This window comes from Phalacrocorax carbo, chromosome 2, assembly GCF_963921805.1.
Source record: "Phalacrocorax carbo chromosome 2, bPhaCar2.1, whole genome shotgun sequence".
NCBI classification, from domain to species: domain Eukaryota; kingdom Metazoa; phylum Chordata; class Aves; order Suliformes; family Phalacrocoracidae; genus Phalacrocorax; species Phalacrocorax carbo.
This window is the reverse complement of record NC_087514.1, coordinates 25,047,643-25,058,794: the sequence shown is the minus strand read 5'-3', so window position 1 is coordinate 25,058,794 and position 11,152 is coordinate 25,047,643. Positions and strand designations below refer to the sequence as shown.

Below are 11,152 nucleotides of genomic sequence, written 5' to 3'. Positions count from 1 at the left end.
AATTGTATCTGAGCCAAGCTGTAACAGAGAAACACAAATATAAATTAGGAATCTATTTAAATGTAACTCCATTCAGTTACATTATTCTTAATTATTCTTAACTGACAAAGTGAAGCAACATTTGCTCTATGTTTCCTAGAGAGTCATGGTCATGTTTGTACTAGCTCCTTCCTAACAAGTCTGGTCATGTTTTTAATTAGGTGGGATTGCTTCTTGAGTCAGAGCTGTAAAGCATAAAAGACATTAATACTATAGCCAAGGAGAAAGAACAAGAGCAGAAGACAAAACTAATAAAGTTTATGTGTAGGAAGCTAATATGCAGAAAAGTCAGGTACTTTTCAAAGGTTGTTCCTTGGAAGTTCACTGTTTGAAATACCGAAAGCATTATCTTGCTTCTAGTAAAAATAAGTATCTTCCATTTTGTCAAGGGAAAGCAAGAAAATGCCGTAAAAAATCCATACATCTGTACATACTTGCTGTGATAACCTCATTATTAATATTTTTTCCATAAAGATAAAATTTACAAGCTCAGCAAAAAACAGGAGAAATGGCCACATCACATTGAGAAGGGGTAAATAGGGTTGATTGTTCTCACAGCTTTCCAGCCATCCTTCTGGTGTATGCTAAAGTGATACTACAAATGCATGAAAAATACAAAATGTAGTTACTCCAGCAGTGCAACTGAAGTAACACGAGCTGGAACATGGCTGACAAGCAGGAAGGTAAGAAACCACAAGTGGGACACTTACAGTTTACCCAAGGATGGAAGATTATTCACACAATGTGGCTGCAGTGGGATTTTCAGACAAGGCAATATCTGCCATGCAAAGGTAGACAGCAACTCGGTGCTGCCAGATTGGACTTTTCTTGCATGCTAACCATATGAAAATCATTAAACTATTAGGAGTATGTGAGATGATCATCAGTAGGCATTACACACAGAAGACAAATGATACACACACAAGAACACTGAAGTTTGGATTTGAGTTGCTGGACAGCTGAACCCACAGTATTGTGGCTTACCAAAATTGAGTGATTTTGGTCACATGAGATGGGACTAGAAACAGATCCTGAAGTGCTCAGTCATGGTACTCTGGCATACAAACAGCAGCCTCTGGAAGGAGCAGCCTACAGGATTCCATCTCACAGTACCTTTGATAAAGCAGGTACAGGTTTCTACCACTGAAATGGTATATTCTCCACACTGCTGTTTTTACTTTCTACACAAAGAAGGTGAAGATAGAGTGACAGTAGCACCCTGTATGCTATTGGATGGCCATATTCACAAAAGAGAGCAAATCAAAGACACTGAGGTAGAACAGAAAAGAATTTCTGCTCACTTCCCCCCGAATAAACCAATACTGTGCTCCGTTGTACGGCTGTGGGGAAGACAGGGAATCAACTCTACCTTGACGTAGCTGACTTTCAAACTAGTTCCTTAAAAACATGGTATCCATTTATACTTGGTTAGAAGATAAATGCAGAGGGATGGGGTAACTTACTAGCATCACCAGTCTGACTTCTCAACACTGCTTAATCACCCCATCAAGTAGATGCTTCTATCCTTAATGGCAGAGAAAAAAATGCCAAGATAGCTGAAAGCTTCCTGTCTTGGAGGATTATTTGCATACTTAGCTATTAGGAGATAGATAATAAACCTATTCTTTTGGTTTGAATTATTTCTTATTGAATAAGCAAGATAGGGACTTTTTTTGCAATAGAGTATCAAGGTATAACCAGGAAAAGAAAAGTTCGTTCCCAGAACAGACAAGCACAGTTTTACAGATGCAATTATAATTTATTCTCATTAAATAGTATTTTTTGTGATTTTTTTTGTTGTTGTTTCTTTAAATCAAAATATAATAAAAGTTGAACTACTATGAAAAAGATTATGAAAAAGGTTACAGGTAGAGATTCATTTACAGCTTATTTATAAAGTTAGCACTTTATTTCAGAAAAGCATAGTTTTCTTATTTCTAATATTAATGTTAACTTCAAGCAATTGCTTCCATATGAAAAAAAATGTGAGTCCCAACAGTAATCTATTCTGTGAAGAGTTTGAGATAGTTCAGAAACAAAATTCCCAAAACACAGAAGTAAAAATGTAAGCTAAGCAATTCAAGTGTTCTGCTGTTTTCCCATTTTTATTTTCTCTCACTTAAAATTTTTACTAAAAACCTACTATTACAAATCATTAGTTTTCCATGCCCAGATCACCCAAAGTATAACTGTCATACGTTGACCCAAACTTGTACTTAGTATCTGCATATCCAAAGTAAGGGCCCTGTCCTGCAATCAAGCTTGGCTGATTTTAGCAGGGATCCTGGAGGTTTCAGGGTTTGCCTGCATAGAACTCACTGCAAGCCTATATTTTAGAGAATCCAAGGCCACAATCCAGAAGAAAGCACCTTTCCTCGATAAGTTTAGTGATTTCAACTGTATGTAACATCTGATAGTTAATTGTAAGAGAGAAGTATTAAATCTAAAACTGCTGTCGTACGATATTCAGTCTCTATAGTCAGGCTGAAGCATCTTGGAGGGGTCCCTGAATGGCAATAGCTTCAATCTCAACTCGGGCACCCTGTGAGAAAACAAGGAAGAAACATATTAGGAATTTAACACATCTATTTTATGAGGCAAGTGGATGTATAACACAACCTTGTAAGAACTGAGTGACATTTGAGGGAGATTATACTTCTGACAGTTGCATTACTAATTGAGCAATGTTAAGTAATACTGAAAATTCACTTTACTCTTACTTAAGTATCATAACCTCTTATTTCTAGTGTTGTAGCCATCTTCCACCATAAAAAAAAAAAAACGTTTCTCTCATATTCAGATCTCTTATCATGTGCAGGGAATAAGACTGGTATACTTGGAAAAAAAACTAAATACTTAAGAGTATTCATTAAAATAATTGCAATTGAAGCTACTCCAGAATAAGAAAAGCTGCCATAATGCTTCAGAAGTAAGGAATTTCAGAAAATTATTTTTGTAGGAAGAAAAGTGACACTTACTTTTGGCAAAGCAGCAACCTGATAGGCTGCTCTGGCTGGGAAGTTTGTCTTGAAAACTGTAATTTAAACAGAAACATCCACCCATCACTTAACTCTGCTTGATAAAACACAGTTCAAAGTAATCTGTATAAAATGTAGTTATTGGAACAGTTTCAGGTTCAAGGCTACAAGACAGAGTCTGGGCCAGCTATCATTTCCCCCTTGTTGGTTTTTTTTGGTCACTGACTAGTTCAACATCTCAGCAAGCTTCATCGAGAAGGCAGCTAGAGTTATGACCTAGCAGCCAGTGATAACTTGCACTCTGCTGACACTGCATGGCCTTAACACCAACTTGACTGAAAAAGAAAGATCAAATCAGAACGGTGATCATCCAGTTGCAAAGACCAGAAAGTGAGAGGGGGCTCCTTCACAGGCAGAGCAAGAGGGAGAAACAGGCCTGTGCCAAAACAGTCATGAGCAAAGATCCCAGATTTGCCTAAAGTCACAGGGGCCAACCTTACTCATATCGAAGGAAAGCAGAGTTAAAATAGGCCCTTTACCTACTCCCCCATTCACAGTTAGGCCTGGCACTCAAGGATATTCAAAGAACAGGGGAAAAAAAAAAAAAAACAAAAAAAGAAAGAGGGTATTGGTCAAGATATAAAAGCTGAATGTATAGAATCATACAATAGTTTGGGTTGGAAGGGACCTTTAAAGATCATCTAGTACAACCCACCCTCCTGCCATGGGCAGGTACATCTTTCACTAGATCAGGTTGCGCGAAGCCCCGTCCACCCTGATTTTGAACACCTCCAAGGAATTTGCATAATTAAATGAAAGTTTTAGTAGTAAGAGTTAACACTAAGCTTGGAAATGTTATTTTCAGGATCCTGCACTGACAAGCGACAATAATAACAACTCACAATCAAAGAACACCAACAACGGCTTTCTTGAACTACAGGTAGGAGGCAACAAGTAACTAAGTATCCACCTGGTCTGTTTTTTACCCTGCTTAAATGCACACACAATTCCATTTTGACATGCAGGAAACTATGTTGACAGCTCATAAATAAAAGACTTCATTCAAGACCAGATATTGCTACCTAATTAAAACCTAAAGCTATCTAAATAAGGAGCTTATATGCATACTCTCCCCCGTCTACATTCAGTTATGTTAACCAAGCATTATTCTTTTTTTTTCTTAAGGGGAGCAGTGTGGCTCATCCTTGTATAAAAAAATGAGCCATGTCCCATAACAATAATCCACAAATCACTCAAAGATACAAATAGACTTTAAAGAAATGGAGATGCAAAGTCTGAAATTAAGCATTTGAAGGCTTGCCTACAGTAGAATTATATTAGGGACAACACAGCATCTATCAAGGCAAAGAGGCATGGAAGATCAACCTGTATGGATAGCAGGGGTTGATCTTCATGTGACAGTGAGTTAGTGGGACGGTAGGACACAAATCCACAAGAAATTGGGCTATGCTTGATCTGGTGCTTGCAAATTAATTTTTTTTTTTTAATGTTCTATTTCTACTGGAATCTCAAAGAATCTGGAACTACACCATCTGAGTCATTAAAACACTTTGCTTACTGTGAATGTAAGTTGTTCCACAAGCCATACGGGTAAAACAGAAACAAAAGATCTACTTACATTGTTTGTAAATATCATTAATATCATTGAAGTCCTTCATGTCAGCCATCAAAACTGTAGTCTTCACAACTAGAAATTACATAACTGCAGTTATTTTGGACCCCTGACTTTTATACAGAAGTTGAAAATCTTTAGTGCATTTCTTGCTTTTATTTCATAAATTTATCTTAAACATTCTAAACATTTTGAAGAGTTCTGCAAACAGATATTGACCATTAGAGCTACCACCTAGAGAACCATCTAAAAAAATCTGAATACCTGGTATATAATAAAACTTGAAGGAATTACACATTCATGGCCACCTCTGAAAATCTGTTTTAAACTTTGTTCGAAGTCCAATTCTTCCAAGAGGCACAGAACTGATAAGCAGGTTGAGTTAAAAAAGCTATTATAAGCCAACTGTTGGCAAAAATTACATCATATTAATATCTGCTGCCAAAGAGTCCATAAAAAGCCTGAAGATACAGTCTATACTAGATTTTTTTTTTTACCCACGACTGCCCAAGCTGACATTAACTCTGGTTTGGCTCCACTATTAGAGTCCTCCTCAAAACAAGGCACTCAAAATGCTTAGAATATTAACACCATAGACAGAGACCTGCTTTTATCCAGAACGAAGTCTAGGATGCTTAAAATGCCTGTTGTCAATTGCAGCACTGTCTATACCTAAACTTCATCAGTTAGAATTAAAATATTAGCACAGTGGACAGGAACTTACAGTGAAAAGTAGTGTCCCACTGATACCCATAACAAACATTTCACATTGATTTATTTTTTAACCCAGGCTCATGATTCCTTTTTTCTCCTTCAGCTATTGATAAGAGTTGTATGTTTAGCAAACAGGGTTTTTTTTTTCCTTTAAAAGGTCACTTTATTTTTTTTAATCCAGGAAGGTAAAAACAACCGTATGTTTGCCACCATCACACTTACCATTGCCATAGTCACAGCCTGCAGCTTTCAGGATTTCTCCCATGTTTTTTAGAGCCTAATGAAAAATGAGGCAAAAATCTTTAAGTATCAGCTGGGTTATATTTAAGTAAGTATGTAAATATGAGTTGTAATCTGGCTACATCCATGTTATAAATTCACCCAGCACATCTTCAACTGTCATCGGCAAAATCAGAAATAGATTAAAAAGTAAATTAATAAAAGAGAGCTTCTAACAAATCACAAATATTAAACCATCCATTCATTAGATGAATGCATGATGCAGCGCCATCTCATCCTACCTATTACCTCACACAACCTCTTTGCTGCTGGGGGAACAAATCTTTCCCCATCTCAAAGCTCATGTTTTTACTAGGGTGTGAACCTTTGTTACAAACATTGATTCTTTCCTACATGAAATACAGATTCCTCCCCTGACCTCCACATTGTTTGGGTGGAAAATGACAGGGATAGGGTGGAATGACTTCTTCCCGCTTCTCCCTCATCTTAGAGGATGTGAAATGTGGTCTCTAGGACCCTTCAATTTCTCAGAAGTCCATGTTTAACTAACATATACCAACTCCATTACAAGAAGCCATCTTACCTGCTTAGCTTCTTCCTTTGCCCCTCCAGAGACAAGCTGCCCAGTGGAAGGTTCTATACCTATCTGTCCTGCAATGTACATCGTCCGGTCTACCAGTACTGCTTGGCTGAAAAAGTAAGTGACATTTTAGGTTTAATGTTTCCCCATCAAAACATTTAACTGTCTGAAAGCACACTTCATATTTTCTTCAGTAGTTGTCAGTATCTCAGAAAGATAGAGGACTTAGGTTATGCACACACAAGTCTGTACACACAGTCATACGTTCAATTGGCTTACGCTTTGGGAGACCTGGGATTAAATCACTTATGGGAATACATAGCTACATTAGCATAGCTCTGTTTTTGAGGTAATAAACCCTGTTTCTTGGAAAGGCAAAAGACATGAGTGCAGCAAGACAACACTAAACACAGCTACACAGCTTCCACACTGCAGAGAGCACAGAGGGGAGGCAAAGTAAATAAACATTTTTTGCACCTGCCCAGCTAAATATTAAATCCCAGTTTGATAAGTAGACAATACCTTCCATCTACATCTCAGCTACAGAGCAAGGAAGTTTTTAAAAAATATCAGAAAAAGAGCCTATTAGTAAATTTACCATTTTCTTCTCAAATGGGCGCCATGATAAATGAGTTACAGCTCTAAGGTGAAGCCCTGCATGCTAGTTCTCTGGCATTATTCATCCAGAGTCATGAATTTGGCCTGTCAGCACAGCACCTTGATCACTCCATTCCCAAAACTATCACTCTCCTCTCACAAAATAACCTGGATGACCTGTTGGCTGGGTTAGTTCAGAAGAATGCAGAATTCAAACTATTTTCAAAACCTTTTTATATAAATGTCAGGTGTGTTTTTGCTGAAGTAGAGTTGGCAATTATAAATGTCTCTAATTACCACAAAGAGATTAAAAGATTAAAACAAAGATTTAAACTACCTAGCAAACGTTATGCAAGAGACAATTTGCTTCAGTTCAGCCAGTAATTAAAAATATGTTGCGAAGAAATTAGAGAAAGATTCTTTTGAAAGCACTTGTGGTGTGTCAACAGTTTTTCTTATCTCTTCTCATTCTACAGGAAAATGCATTGTTTTGACAGCTCAACAAGCCCCTCAAGTTACACCTCCCTGAAGTATCTAAATTAGGAGGTTAGCTTCCATTTAATGTCAGTGGAGAAAGAAAGTGACTCTTTCAGAGAACATTTTTATTACCTCTCTTAACTCATATTGACTCAGTTGGATTGGGCTCAATCCATTGACTTCACAGGCGACTAACCTAGTTTAGGGACTCAGTAAAATAAATTATTATGGTTAGGCAAGCCAAACAGTGCCATCATTCCCATCTTTCATTTTATCCCTGTCCTACATTGTCCTGTAATTTCATAAGGGGAAAAAGTAGCCAGTAACTTATTGGATATAGTAAACCAGTGAATAAAGTAGTTTTCTAGCTAATGCAGTCTTGTCAACAGAAAATGTGTGTATGAACCAAACACACATGCTTCTTTAATTTTACTTTCTTTCTGACCTGATTTGTTTGAGGCACAAGCTCTCAGACCACAAACTTCACTTTCTGTTTGAAGCACAGAGAACCATGCAACAAGAAGACATGAGCCTTCTTAAAAAAAGAGATTGTATTGTACTGCTTATTATAAAGCAAATGATACAATGAAACATTTATCCTAACAAAGGGCTTCAGACAGTCCTAAATCATGAATAACTGGGGAAAAAGTAAGCTGAAGCCTTCTGATACCACTACCAGATCAACATCTGCAGCAGTCTTATTGGGTCTCCTTCTCTGCTCCTCAACCTTCTTCTCTTGGTATGCTTTACCAGTGGAATCCTCCATTCACTGAGACTATTAATTTACCAGAGATATGGATTTGATGGGTAGACTGTTTAGTGGATGAAGAATTGGTTGGATAGTCACATCCAGAAGGTAGTGGTCAACAGCTCAGTGTCCAGAGATTGGTGAAAAGTGGTGTCCCTCAGGGATCTGTACTGGGACCAGTACTGTTTAATATCTTCATCAATGACATAGCGAGATTGTGTGCACCCTCAGCAAGTTTGCATATGACACTAGGCTGAGTGGTGCAGTTGACATACCTGAGGGACAGGATGACATCCAGAGGGACCTGAACAAGCTTCACAAGTGGGCCCATGTGAACTTCATGCTATTCAACAAGGCTAAGTACAAGGTCCTGCACCTGGATCAGGGCAACCCCTGGTATCAATTCAGGCTGGGAGATGAAGAGGTTGAGAGCAACCCTGCAGAGAAGAACTTGGGAGTACTGGTGGATGAAAAGCTTAGCCTGACCCGGCAATGTGTACTTGTAGCCCAAAAAGCCAACCATGTCCTGGGCTGCATCCAAAGAAGTGTGGCCAGAAGGTCGAGGGAGGTGATTCTGCCCATCTACTCTGCTATGGAATCTACTCCACCTGGAGTGCTGTGTCCAGCTCTGGAGTTCTCAGCACAGGAAGGACATGGACCTGTTGGAGCGGGTCCAGAGGAGGCCACAGAAATGATCACAGGGCTGGGATGGAGCACCCCTCCTACAAGAACATGCTGAGAGAGTTGGGTTGTTCAGCAGTGAGAAGAGAAGGCTGTGGGGAGACATTATTGCAGCCCCTCAGTACTTAAAGGGGGCCTATAAGAAAGACTGGGACAAACATTTTAGCAGGGTCTGTTGCAACAGGACAAGGGGTAATGGTTTTAAACTAAAGGAGGGTAGATTCAGACTAAATACAAGGAAGAAGTTTTTTACGATGAGGGTGGTGAAACACTGGAACAGGTTGCCCAGAGAGGTGGTAGATGCCCCATCCCTGGAAATACTCGAAGTCAGGTTGGACGGGGCTCTGAGCAACCTGATCTAGTTGCAGATGTCCCTGCTCATTGCAGGGGACTTAGACTAAATGACCTTCAAAGGTCCCTTCCAACCCAAACTATTCTATGATTCTAAAGGATATACTTCTACCGCAGCCAAATGTATGAGTAAAGCTCAGAGAAACTTCAACTACACAAACCCCAATCACACTTTAACTGCAGATGTATCCTATAACTAGGGTCAATCATAGCTACTCTTTAATCTCTGATTCAGCAGAGATGTGACTGTGTGCCTTAAGTAATTCACGTTTAAGTATACCAAGTGCATAACTGGATGGACATTATGACCTTAGAACATCATCCTCAGAGAGATGGTGTTAAGAATGTTCTTTAAAGACAAAGACTGCAAAGTTAATCAGATCTTCTTTACACAAATGATTGTTGATTAATACAAGAACAGTATCTCTGCTGTGTCTTTTAAAAAATTTAAGATCATTAATGAGATATGTGTATATATATACACACATACACACTCACACATAAGTCTTTTTATATACCTACCTACCCATCTCATGGTACTGGAAATTTGATACAGTAAAGAAAGTATAAAAATACATTAAAAATAGGTCACCAAAAAGCATACTGAAGGGTTATAGTAGAACCAGGAATGTAGCCCATGCATCCCAATTCTTCATTCCATATTAAGCCCTCATTCCTCTGTTACCATGTTCCAACTCCACAGCAGGAGATGTAGCATTTTCTTGTGCAACTTTTGCTCAGTGGACTTTGACAAGTTTACTGAAACCTGATAAACTAAGTTAGTGATAAACTTATTGATGTTAGACCCGTCATACAATTAACAGGCTACATAAGAAGCAGAATTTAATCAAGAACTACCGATAAACGCAAAATGTTGGAGCGCAGTTAATTACAACAGAAGTGGAGAGCTATGAGAACTATAAGTGATGCCAGGCCCCTGGCTGCAATGCAGTTTACTGTTTACAGAAGTTAACCTTTATGTCATGTCTCTCTGCTTCTATACTTTGTATTTCTCCATCTTCAAATTCCTATAAAGAACACACAGTTTGAAGCACAGAAAGCTCAGTTTCAAAGCAATGGAGACAAAAATGCACCTAGAAGGCACTAAGATGCTACAACTGGAAAAGTTTAAGTGAAATGAGTCTGTGCTTATATTTGGAAAACAAAGCCTGAAACCAGAATTAAAAATTCTCAGAAAATGCCCTGGTAAAAATCTTTCAGTACCTTATATCTAAGAGTCTTATAGTTATTGAACATTTTTTCACATCCAAGAAGCAAAGAGAAACCTTTCCCCAATTAAAATTGGGATTTTGTTTTAAATACATTCAGACCTGTTGCAACTAAACTTACTCATGAAAACATTGAACACCACCTTACATATTTTTACAGCAGTTAGTTTTTAGACAGAAAAGCATTTAAACTTCCTGGCAGTCACGTTCAAAACAAGCAAAGATTTGCATTTGCCAGGCAAGGAACTCTGCAGCTCCCAAGGCACGTCCCGGGTCGGGCCCAGCCCCCGCTGCCCATCGCCTCCAGAGTCCGCATTCGCTGCTACCTTGCCTGCGCAACCCGCTTTTTTCTAGGCATTTTTTCCCTTGAATCATTCTTTCTCTTGCACTTTTCTTCACTCACTGCTTATCACTAATTTCAGAATTATTTTCCCAAACTGACTTTTTGAGAAACACTTTAAAAACTCACGTAAAATGACCAGGACCACCCACCCCACAAAGTCAGGCTAAAGTTTGCCGCTAGCACAGCAGACCCACTTGTGCTGTAGGGCCCCAGCTGTCCCTGGTCGGGGGGTTACCGGGGAGGAGACCGGTCCCTACTCGGGGAAGGGGCGGAGGGACCCTCACCACAGCCCCCGGGGCTGCCTGACAGATCCCCCCCAGGAAACCCTACCAGCAAAACCCGCTCCCGCTCACCCCTGCTCCTTGCAAGAGCCCTCCCTCTCGCCGAGGCATACCTGTAGGGACCCAGCGCAGCAGGGGCCTTCGCAGTGCTAATTATTTTCTTGACGAGAGAGGCCATCGCTGCTAGCGCCGCCGGCCCCCCCAGCCCTCTCCTCAGCGCCCCGCCGGCTGCTGCCTGCCCCGCCCGCCCCCTAACGCCAC

At 39.6% G+C, this 11,152-nt stretch overlaps 1 protein-coding gene across 1 annotated transcript; it reads right to left on the bottom strand.

Annotated features, from left to right (window-relative positions):
* Positions 1-1,777: 1,777 nt before the first annotated feature.
* RIDA (reactive intermediate imine deaminase A homolog) lies at positions 1,778-11,138 on the bottom strand. The gene is made up of 6 exons (XM_064442339.1): positions 11,005-11,138; positions 6,188-6,293; positions 5,587-5,641; positions 4,657-4,725; positions 3,018-3,073; positions 1,778-2,581 (listed from the first exon to the last, which is right to left on the bottom strand). The coding sequence occupies exons 1-6, from the start codon at positions 11,067-11,069 to the stop codon at positions 2,519-2,521; spliced, it is 414 nt and encodes a 137-aa protein (XP_064298409.1). The 5' UTR covers positions 11,070-11,138; the 3' UTR covers positions 1,778-2,518.
* Positions 11,139-11,152: the final 14 nt, after the last annotated feature.